This window comes from Rhineura floridana, chromosome 1 (assembly GCF_030035675.1).
Source record: "Rhineura floridana isolate rRhiFlo1 chromosome 1, rRhiFlo1.hap2, whole genome shotgun sequence".
Lineage (NCBI taxonomy): Eukaryota > Metazoa > Chordata > Lepidosauria > Squamata > Rhineuridae > Rhineura > Rhineura floridana.
Genome location: NC_084480.1, coordinates 26,734,514 through 26,746,601, shown reverse-complemented (window position 1 = coordinate 26,746,601; position 12,088 = coordinate 26,734,514). Strand labels below are relative to the sequence as shown.

General features: G+C 43.5%; 1 protein-coding gene across 1 annotated transcript in view; it reads left to right on the top strand.

The window, feature by feature from the left end:
- Nucleotides 1-12,088, top strand: part of CPLANE1 (ciliogenesis and planar polarity effector complex subunit 1) — a 132,938-nt gene that overhangs the window by 68,813 nt on the left and 52,037 nt on the right. The window contains exons 23-28 of the mRNA XM_061608417.1: nucleotides 514-612; nucleotides 1,629-1,727; nucleotides 2,711-2,809; nucleotides 9,408-9,526; nucleotides 9,695-9,890; nucleotides 10,180-10,424. Of these exons, the coding sequence (XP_061464401.1) occupies nucleotides 514-612; nucleotides 1,629-1,727; nucleotides 2,711-2,809; nucleotides 9,408-9,526; nucleotides 9,695-9,890; nucleotides 10,180-10,424 (857 nt within the window). The remainder of the gene's footprint in view (nucleotides 1-513; nucleotides 613-1,628; nucleotides 1,728-2,710; nucleotides 2,810-9,407; nucleotides 9,527-9,694; nucleotides 9,891-10,179; nucleotides 10,425-12,088) is intronic.

Below are 12,088 nucleotides of genomic sequence, written 5' to 3'. Positions count from 1 at the left end.
GGAGGGGCATGAATGCCCCAGGTCTTGACTTCAGTACACTCTTGCCTTTGATGCTAGATGGCACTATAACCCATGTGATGGCATGATACCTGCAAAAACCACCCTTAGGTAAAACCAGTGGTCTGTTCCTCAGAATGCTCCAGAATAGTGCTATGTTATATGACATAATGTTCTTGGAAACATTTTTGGAAAGGGAATGGTGGTGCCTGTGAGGAGCTGAGTAATGCAACAACTCACAATACCTTTTTTCCAGTCACCACATGCCTGACTTCAGGAGTTGGGGTGACTTAAAGAAAGACCTCTGATGACCTACATAGCAATCAGGCAGGCTCAGCTGGGTGGAGGCAGTTGGACAAGCATACTCTAAGACGCTTCATAAACCCTCTTTCTTAAATATTGTGTTTTTTCATTTTAAATGTACAGCTGAGGCAATGCGGTGAGCAAAAGTTGAGAAAAATTTTTTTATCTTTCTCCTTTAAATGTGAATAATAATTGTATCTTCCTCCATTTTAGACCCAGGAGCAGTTGTTTCCTCAGCAGAACTACATTACTTGGCTTCTGTAAGGAAAAGAACTACAGATCTTCAAGATGCTAGCACAAATACAGATTCTGGTAAAATACCTGCAAGAAATTGTTGTGCTGTTACTCTTTTTTTGCATTTGCATTTGCAACTAAATTGCTTTTCTCTAAGTTTTCTTCAGAAAAATTATTTTAGAATATCTCCTAGCAGCACAATCCTATGCATGTCTACTCAGAACTGCTCACTGAGTTCAATGTAACTTCTGGATAAATGTGTTTAGGATTACAGCCTAAAAATTGTGGAAGAGATGACAATAATGGATTGTATTCAGCACTAGTCCTACTTTCCCATTAAAGTTAATAATAATAATAATAATAATAATAATAATTAATTTGTTTATCGCCTATCTGGCAATTAGCCACTCTAGGCGACGTACATTAAAAGAGATAAAATACAATAACAGATGTAATCACATTAATAACAATAGGTAAAATACTGGACAGTCATCAATACATATAAAAGCAATTATAATAACAACATACGATAAATGACAGAATCATGGTGATTTACCCAATGACCTCAAAGGCTTGCTGGAATAGCCACGTCTTCAGGGCCTTGCGGAATACATCTAGGGAAGGGGGCATGTCAAAGATCATATGGGAGGGAGTTCCAGAGAGTGGGGGCCACCACAGAAAAGGCCTTCTCCCTAGTACCCACCAACCTAGCTGTTTTGGTTGGAGGGATTGAGAGAAGGCCTTGTGTGGCTGATCTAGTTGGGCGGCATAATTGGTGGCGGTGGAGGCGCTCTTTCAGGTAAGCTGGGCCGAAACCGTACAGGGTTTTAAAGGTTAAAACCAACACCAACTAATGATTAACTTAAGTTCATTAATTTCAATTGGTCTACTCTGAGTAGGACATAGTTGAATACAACCCCAAATATTTTGCATTGTTACCCACTGAATATTCTGAACTATATTCTGAATGAAATTTGTCCTCTTTAGGCAGTATCCTTCAATCCTACCCCCAGGAATAACTCCTTGAATAAGTAACAGAATATTTTGCCTTTCTATTGATTCATCTTGATTTTATTTTTTTCTTATCAATCAAGTTCTTAAATCACATCAGGATATACAAACTATCTCAGAAGAAATTGTTTCTGAACCTGATAAAAATCAACCAAGCATCTCTGCTTCTCCGTCTGTAACAGGTGTGCTATCTGTCAGTCTATTTGTGTGAATTGCACATAATTTTTTTATAAGCATACATTCTGGGTAGGATCCAGAGATCTCTGAGAGGAATTCCCCTCATGGGAAGGAAGGGGGAGGCTGTTTTTGCTGAAAACAATCTGTTCTAGGGGGTTGGAGGGACCATCAGGATAGTGTAGTGCCATAGGAGGCTGATCTTTTTCACCTTGAGGGCCCTCCAAGGACTGCATGCCGGGGGGGGAGGACAGATTCAGCAGCACAGACATGCACTTAGCAGCATTTTTGCTCTCCTGGGCAGCACTGGTGAAGGTGAGTCTTTTCCTGCCCCAGCTCTGCCCCAGGAGAGCAAAAACAGTCACCTTTTACCTTTAGAAAAGAGTATCCTTGTTAGATGGAGGTATTTGAAAGGAAACAGATAGAAGCATTTCTTCCTGTTTCCTAAGCCTCTCAGAAACATTCCAATAATGGCACTGCACGAGAGGGAGAAGAACCCTTTTACAAATGTAAAAAGAGGCAATATCATCCCCTTTCCTATTTATGAGCTCTTCGGAGAGATTTCAACATATTCCGTGTGCCGGTCCTTAACAGCAGTACCTGCTTGAAGAGACATATTTATTTAATGGTATTATTTAATAAGATAATAAATTGGGGCCATCTGAAATTGCTTGAGGAGTGAGATACGACCCATGGGTTAACCACATCTGCTGTAGGGGAAGGAGGAATTGGTGAATATCTCTTCTTCCTTCTGCAAGTAGGAGGTTCCACTTAAGTGCCAATTCATGAAAGGGCTACTCTGGATCCAACCCTGCATCTTTAAATTTATCTTTAAATTACATTTATTTTAAATTAATATTTAATTCATTCGCTTGTTTTTCCTAAGTCCAGACTATTAGATCTTTTCCCCAGAAATAGCTCTCCTTTATTAAATAATAGAATGTTTTTTCCTGCTATTGATTCATCTTGACTTTTTTTTTTACCAATCAAGTTGTTAAATCTCATAAGAATGTGCAAACTGTCTCAGAAGAAATAGTTTCTGAACCTGGTAAAAACCAACCAATCATCTCTGCTTCTGCATCTTTAACAGGTGTGCTGTCAGTCTGTGTTGATTGTATGTTGTTGTTTTTATATGTGTACATTGTATTTTCTATCAAGAAACTAACTTTATTTCACTGTTCTGAGAATTACAGAGAGATTTTATATATGAAAATGGCTATAGTATGGCAGGTGAGAGCCAGTGTGGTATAGTGGTTAAGGTGTTGGACTATGACCTGGGAGACCAGGGTTCAAATCCACACACAGCCATGAGGCTCACTGGGTGACCTTGGGCCAGTCCCTGCCTCTCAGCCTCACGAAAACCCTATTCATAGGGTTGCCATAAGTCGGAATCGACTTGAAGGCAGTACATATACATAGTATGGCAGTGATTTCCCCTCTAATATAATATAGTATACTATACTATACTACATATATATATAGTATATATATAGTATAGTATAGTATCAAGGTCATGTTGATCTTTACTAAATGCTACAGATAACAGATATTTGTAAACCACATTTCTCTCATGGATAACAGAGGTCTCCATGTGGGTACTATAGCTCCCCCTACAGCACGAAGACAGGAAATGCTTCAGGAAATGTTTTTGCTCCTCCCTTCCTGCTGAGGCTCAGTTTTCTTTCCTGTCTCAGCTGGAAGCACACCCTTTCTGGCTGTCTTCCTTTCTGGCCTAGCTCCTCTCCTCCCTTTTGCCTATATTGCATGTTTTTTCAGCCTATCTTCCAGCTATCTATTTTTCTACTTTTATACAATCAAAAAATAAAAATAAAATATTTTACTTACTTTTAGTTCTCTGTCCTAGTTTCACTTTCATTTCTTCTGCCTTCCGCTCCCTGCAAGCATGGAAAAGACAGCATTTTACTCTTCGAAGAAGAAAAAGTATTCAAAAAAGGCAAGGCAGTACTCAGCCTCGGCTGCAGTCAGTTCCCACCCGCCCCAGATTCCCGCCAATGCTCAGCAGCAGCTGCTTATTGGTGGAGACCACCTTCTTAAGGGCACCTCTTCTCGGATGGACTCCATCACTCCCCGCAAGCTTGCCAGAGTCAGTGAGTCCCCTCCACTCACTTCTGTACCGTAGTGGCTTTTAGTGGAGCCATTTTCAGCCACTTGTGATGCGGCGCCCACCATTTTGTCTGACAAACACGAGGCGGCCGCCATTTTGGATCAGCACTCACCCACCGTTTTTCAGGCCACTCTTGCACTACAACAAAAAAGGGCACTTATTGAAGTGGATGCTTCTTTTGGCTTGCCTTTACTGCTGCCTGAGAATAGCACTGCGGTCCTCTCGGTGACACGGCCGTGCTCCTCAGCCCCCCCCACCTTGTTCCTATTGGCCCTAGGGAACTGGAGCGTCTTTCATCTGAAGTTGAGGAGCAAAGGAGGTACGTTTCCCCAGTTCAATGCATGCAGATTACCCCCCCCATCCCAGCCTGGTTCTGACGCAATGGCTCAACAACCGCAGTTGTCCCTATCTGATCTGCTATCTCCTGCTGTATTGCAACAGCTTAAGGAGGCCATGATTGGGGAGCTTGTTACAGAATTAGCAAGCAGCAGGGCATCCAAAAGGCATTCTCCCTCCACACGGAATAATGCAGACGTACCACCCCCACCCTCCAAAAGGCCCTCAATTACATATCCACACCTTGATAGGGTGCCTTCACCCTCCCCACATGCTGTTGCTGGAGGCCACAGCACTCAGCAAGGCCTCTCCTTGGATGCAGGCCAGTCTGATGACAGCAGAGATCCTGATATTGAAGAAGGGGAATGGAGCGAAGGCTCAGATATGGATGACACTGAGTCTGCTAGATTATTTGTAGAGGCTCATTTTGCCCCTCTTTTCCGTAAGGTAGTGGCAGCTTTGGACTTAAATGTGACGCAGAAACAACAGGAGGCCTTATATAAGAGCTCTCTAGTGCTCCATGTCCCTAAGCCTTCCACTAGGTGCATGCCTTTGCCCACCTCTTTTAAAAATATTATGACATTAGAATGGGACTTGCCTCTCCAATGCAGAAAAAGTACTAACTATGCCAATAAGTTTTATGTCCTAGATACTGATGTTATGAACCAGCTTTGTACTCCAGCTGTGGACGGGCCCATTTCCACTCTACTATCCCATGCCCTCTTGCCGCGGGATGCACAATTAAAGGACCCCATTGAGCGCAAATCTGACGCAGCTGTGAAGCGCTCTCACGAAGCTAATGCGCTCTCAATAAGAGCCTCTACTTGGCTTCTGTATTTGCCAGAGCGGTGCTGTTAGGACTGAAGACCTGCTTGATGATGTTAACAGAGACTCAGAAAGACTACTCAAGGTATCTAGATCCCTGGCATTCATAGCAGACGCCACTACGGACTCTTCCCAATTTTCCTGCAGAGCAATGGCAGCAGCAGTTGTAGCTAGAAGACATCTCTGACTTAACCACTGGGATGTGGATGCAGCTTCACGTGCCAACCTAGCCTCTGTCCCCTTCTCAGTTACCAGGCTCTTCGGCGATGAGGCACTCATGGAACTCCTCATAGAGACCAGAGATAAAAAGAAAATGATGCCATCTCAAAGCAAGAGGATAGGCGCACTTGTAAGTGTCCTGCCTCTTCCTCTTACCCTTTCCAGTCCTTTCGTGGCTCCAGGCGGGCGCTCCTACTGGGCCAGGCAGAGATTTCCACAGAAGGCTCAGACCCCTTCTTCCAGGCCGTCCCCAACCAAACTAGACAAGGACGTCAGAACCAACAACGCTTCTGACACACCGCCAACACCACAAGTAGGAAGTCGCCTAACCCACTTTGCTTCCCATTGGCAACACACAACCCAGGACAAGTGGGTACTCACCATCGTCAAGGAGCGGTACCGGATAGAACTTACAGAGTACCCGCCCACCAGATTCCTTCCCTCTCCCTTAGCCACTTCCATCAAAAAACACCAAGCAATCTTAGGCGAGATTCATCATCTGTTGGATATCTCTGCCATAGAAGAAATACCTTTAGGAGAGGTTTTCTCAGGTCTTTACTCCATCTTCTTCTTGGTTGGGAAAAAGGACATCCTGGCACGGGGTACTCGACCTCAAATTCTTAAATCAATTTGTGACCCAGAGAACCCTCAGGATGGAGACCCTTACATCCATCAGAGAAGATCTTCTTCTACGGGACTTTCTGGCTTCAATAGATTTAAAGGAGGCCTACCTGCACATCCCCATATTCCCATCTCACAGGCGATTACTCCGCTTCTATTACAACGGCCACCACTTTCAATACAGAGCCCTTGCCTTTGGTTTGGCTTCGGCTCCACAACTATTCACCAAGGTAATGGTGACGTTAGTAGCGGGTCTTCGGATGCAAGGATTGCACATATACCCTTACTTAGACGACCTCCTCATCTGGTCCAATTCCTTCCATCAAGCCCAACAGGACGTCCGCGTTTCACTAGACTTCTTGCAAGGTCACAGCTTTCTCTTAAATTCCCAAAAGAGCCATCTATACCTTTCTCAGCAGCTGCTCCACCTTGGGGCAACCATAGACACGGCTCAACAGCTCATTTCCCTGTCGCCACAGAGGGTCCAGAACATTGCCTCACTAGCAACTACTTTGTCCCAACTTCGATCCCCAGACGTGATGTTGCTTGCCAAACTACTGGGCACAATGGCATCAGCAATAGAGATCACTCCTTGGGCGCTCCTGCACTCCCGCCCACTTCAAACTTTTCTACTTCAGTTCCAATCAGACATTGCACTATGCAACCATCATCATGTTCTCCTTCCATCTCCAGTCAAACGCTCCCTCACCTGGTGGTCGGAATTATCGAAAGGAGTCCCACTACAGGATCGTCCCCGAACAGTCATCACCACCGACGTCATCCTCCACGGTTGGGGAGCGCACTGCCAGGGACAGTACGTTCAAGAATGCTGGTCAACTGCAGATGCGACCAGAAACTGGTTAGAGTTAAGGGCAGCACACCTAGCTCTTCGGCACTTCATGCCAATCCTCGACTTTCCAGATGTCCTCATCCGCACCGACAACACGTCGACTCGTGCTTACCTGATCAAACAAGGAGGTACCCGCTCAAGGACTCTGAACCTAGAGGCTACCTCAATGCTACTTTGGGCAGAAAGACACCTGTCCTCAATTTCAGCAGAGTACATCCAGGGTCACCTGAACATAATGGCAGACTGGCTGAGCAGACAGCAGCTCTTCCCAGGCGAGTGGGCTCTGAATGTAGAAGTATTCCAGTCTCTCCAAGCGAAGTTCAGCAACTTCCAAGTAGACCTACTCGCTTTGGATGACAATCACCAGACAGAGAGATTCTTCTCCCAATTCAGGAGTCACGGAGCAGAAGACAAGATGCTCTGGCAGTAACCTGGCCAAAAGGCCTCCTCTACGCCTTCCCACCGACTCCCTTACTGTCCAGAGTTCTGAAGAAAATCAGAACAGAAGCAGCTCACGTGGTTCTTGTGGTCCCTATTGGCCGAGACGCCCCTGGTTCTCGGACATAGTTCGCCTGGCACAAGGCCCGCCATTTTATCTACTGGCACGACACGACCTGCTCCATCAGGGTCCTCTCCTACACCCAGACCCACAATGGCTCAGACTAACCGCATGGAGATTGAGCGCAATAGGCTGTTAGTGTTAGGATTCTCCTCTGAAGTGGTGAATACCATCCTGTCAGCGAGACGCCCTTCCACCATTAAAAGCTATCAATCTACATGGAAAGCTTTCTCCTCACGGTGCGCCACACATGCTATCTCTCCAGAGTCAGCAGTGGTCGCTCAAGTTCTGCAATTCTTACAAGATGGTCTGAAAAAGGGCATGCGGCCAAATACTTTAAAACGACAAACATCGGCTCTCTCATCCATCCTGCTACCTACCAGCAGTACTTCTCTGGTTGCACATCCTCTTCTCAAAAAGTTCCTGCGAGGAGCTGTTGCCTTAAGTCCTCCAGTACTGCATAGATTTCCATCATGGAGCCTGCATACTGTCCTCAGCACTCTTCAGAAACCTCCCTTTGAGCCGCTTGCATCCGTTCCTCTCAGGGTCCTGTCCTTCAAATTGATATTCCTCATAGCTATCACCTCGGCTCGCAGAGTATCTGAACTGCAAGCCCTCTCAATACAAAAACATCTGTGTACATTCCATAAAGATAAAGTGGTGCTACAAACTAACCCAGCCTTTGTTCCCAAAGTGAACTCACTATTCCATAGACAGCAGGAAATAATCCTACCTTCCTTTTGTCCTAATCCCTCTCATCCCAGGGAAAAAGCGTGGCACTCCTTAGACGTGCTCTAAAAGTCTACCTTTCTAGAACTGAGTACTTTTGTTAATGTGATTCCTTGTTTGTATCATTCCATCCGCCTACTTTAGGAAACAAGCTCTCACAAAATACCTTGGCTAGGTGGATTAGAGCGTGTATATCTCTAGCATACAAAGCTCTGCACCTGCCTTCTCCATTGAACCTTACGGCTTATTCCATCAGATCAGCCACTACTTCGGCGGCCTTCTCCACTAATGCCTCCATAGAAGAAATTTGTAGGGCAGCCACCTGGTCATCCCCATCTACCTTTACTCAGCATTACAAAATTGATCTTTATGCATCAGCGGAGGCTTCATTTGGTCGCAGAGTTCTCCAACAGGTCCTGCCTCCACCTGACCCACCCTAGGTCGTAGCTTTAGTGTGTCCCACATGGAGACCTCTGTCATCCATGAGAGAAGGTACAATTTGTACTTACCGTAAACGGTGTTTCTTCATGGATAACAAGAGGTCTCCACGACCCTCCCTAACCTGGCTGGCTATATGGGACGATATTATGGGGTGCCACAACTACACACATTTCTGGGACTCTCCCAGACTGGTTAACTGTTTCCACGTTCTTACACCTATTGTGTTTTTTCGATGTGTTATATTTTCCACGATGAGCTGAGGCTGTTGGCAGAGCTTTACAGGAATGAAAACTGAGCCTTAGCAGGAAGGGAGGAGCAAAAACATTTCCTGAAGCATTTACTGTCTTCGAGCTGTAGGGGGAGCTATAGTACCCACGTGGAGATCTCTTGTCATCCATGAAGAAACACCGTTTACGGTAAGTACAAACTGTACCTTTTCAGTTACATATTTTTTCTCATTGTCATTTGTCTTTCAAAGACAGCTAAGCGGTTCATATTTAGTATTTGTCCTTCTGTAAAATTTGTCAGTTAATCTTAGAAAAAACTTTTGAGCAAATTTTCTTTTTGTATTTCATATGATTCAGAAGGAATGAATTCCCCCATTGCACAGCTGGTTGCATTGATGCCTCATGCCTCTAGTGCAGGGAAGGGGAGCCTGTGGCTCTCCAGGTATTGTTGGATTCCCACTCCCATTAGCCTCAGCCAGCATGTCCAGTGGTCAGGAATGATGGGAGTTGTAGTCCAGCAACATCAGGTTCCCAATCCCTCACATAGTGCTAAACCAAGATTCAGCATTACATGCAAAGCGTATCATTTGTGCAAGGAATTGCACATTCCCTGGGTGGTATGCAGGAGGCATCCAGGCGACAATGTGGTAGTCATCCTCTGTCACCCAGGACAGGTGAAAGTACTTTACTGTAATAGAATTTCTAGCATTCCAGGATATTTACTGCCCATGGTGATTTAACTTTTTTTTCTCACAGGATTGTTATGTTCAGGTGTTCCTCAAACCTTGCCACCAGATCTGTGCTTGAACCTTAGATTCCCTACTGAAGCAGGAGAGACTCCTTTACAATCCTCATATGATGATGCATCTGATTTGGTAAATAAGGAGAAATATTTGATGATGCAACAGTATAAATGTATATATGTCTGTTGTATCCATATGTCAGCTGAAAGAGGTTCAGTTCTACAACTTTATAAGTGATCTTATGTAATAATTCAATATTCTTTGCTACCTATAATATCAATCTTTTTTTATATAATCTAGATTGGACGAAAGTATATCAATGTGATTGATATAGAAAATGGTGATCTTTTGAAAAACTTGCCAAATATTTTTGAGTCTAGTCCAAAACACACTGCCATGCAGCCTATGACAGCTGAACTCCCAACTTATGCAAAGCTGCATCATATGGCAGCAACTGCTACTAATGCAATTCCACCTGAAGAATTCGAAAGAGAAGGTGAACACCTTTCAATTTATTTTGAAATACTCACTTTTAAAACTTACTTCTTTTAATATTTTTACTGAGTTTCCTCTGAGAAACGTGTCACTTCCCAACTCTCTTTCTGTCCTTCCTACAAAGCTGTAGCTTTCATTGTTGTATATTGTGGTATTAGCACTCTGTGGGAAAGCAACTGAAAACTTTGTAAATAAATAAAATCTCTGGAGTAGTATACAATACTGCGTTTTAGGAGGTCCAAATGGCAGTATGGGTAAAACGTTAACACTTTTTCTGTTTTGATTTAAAGGAGGTACTCTTCAAACTGAATCTCCACAAGTGCCACATGAGATGGTAGAGACAGAAGTTGCTGGTGATCATGTAACGTTGAACCTCCTTCATGAGGATTTCAGCAAGAGCTCCTCCCCAGGATTATTAGACAGAAAAATTACCAGACAACACTTTTCTTCCAAGCTACAGGAAATGGATAGACAGCTATTGGTCCTACAGAAAGTGGCAGAAAGAATGGAAAAAGAATTTAGCAATACTAAATTGGTAGGTTCGTGCTGTATGTACTTCTGTTCAAATATTTCTTCTGTTCATTAGTAAATAGGATTGAAATTAAATTTTTTAACAATATGTACTTTCAAATGAAAACACCTCACATCTTTTGATGTTCCTTTGGATTGCTGCCGGATGGTGAACTAGTTTCAGTTGTTGTTATGTGTCTTCAAGTCGATTATGGCTTATGGTGACCCTATGAATCAGTGACCTCCAATAGCATCTGTCGTGAACCACTCTGTTCAGATCTTGTAAGTTCAGGTCTGTGGCTTCCTTTATGGAATCAATCCATCTCTTGTTTGGCCTTCCTCTTTTTCTGCTCCCTTCTGTTTTTCCCAGCATTACTGTCTTTTCTAGGGAATCATGTCTTCTCATGATGTGTCCAAAGTATGATAACCTCAGTTTCACCATTTTAGCTTCTAATGATAGTTCTGGCTTAATTTGTTCCAACACTCAATTATTTGTCTTTTCTGCAGTCCATGGTATCCACAAAGCTCTTCTCCAACACCACATTTCAAATGAGTTGATTTTTCTCTTATCAGCCTTTTTCACTGTCCAGCTTTCACATCCATACATAGAGATCGGGAATACCATGGTCTGAATGATCCTGACTTTCATGTTCAGTGATACATCTTTGCATTTCAGGACCTTTTCTAGTTCTCTCACAGCTGCCCTCCCCAGTCCTAGCCTTCTTCTGATTTCTTGACTATTGTCTCCATTTTGGTTAATGATTGTGCCAAGGTATTGATAATACTTGACAAGTTCAATGTCCTCATTGTCAACTGTAAAGTTTCATAAATCTTCTGTTGTCATTACTTTAGTCTTTTTGACATTCAGCTATAGTCCTGCTTTTGTGCTTTCCTCTTGAACTTTCATCAGCATTAATTTCAAATCATTACTGGTTTCTGCTAGTAGTATGGTATTGTCTGCATATCTTAAATTATTGATATTTCTCCCTCCAATTTTCACACCTCCATTTTGGTCCAATCTCGCTTTCCGTATGATATGTTCTGCGTACAGATTAAACAAATAGGGTGATAAAATACAACCCTGTCTCACACCCTTTCCGATGGGGAACCAATCGGTTTCTCCATATTCTGTCCTGACAGTAGCCTCTTGTGCAGAGTATAGGTTGCGCATCAGGACAATCAGATGCTGTGGCACCCCCATTTCTTTCAAAGCATTCCATAGTTTTTCATGATCTACACAGTCAAAGGCTTTGCTGTAATCTATAAAGCACAGGGTGATTTTCTTCTGAAATTCCTTGGTCCGTTCCATTATCCAACGTATGTTTGCGATATGATTTCTGGTACCTCTTCCCTTTCTAAATCCAGCTTGGATGTCTGGCATTTCTCGCTCCATATATGGCAAGAGTCTTTGTTGTATAATCTTGAGCATTACTTTACTTGCATGGGATATTAAGGCAGTAGTTCGATAATTACTGCATTCCCTGGGATCCCCTTTCTTTGGAATTGGGATGTATATGGAACGCTTCCAGTCTGTGGGCCATTATTTAGTTTTCCATATTTCTTGACAGATTTTAGTCAAAATTTGGACAGATTCAGTCTCCGTAGCTTGTAGCAAGTCTATTGGTATGCCATCTGTTCCTGGTGATTTGTTTCTTCCAAGTATTTTAAGAGCAGCTTTCACTTCGCTTT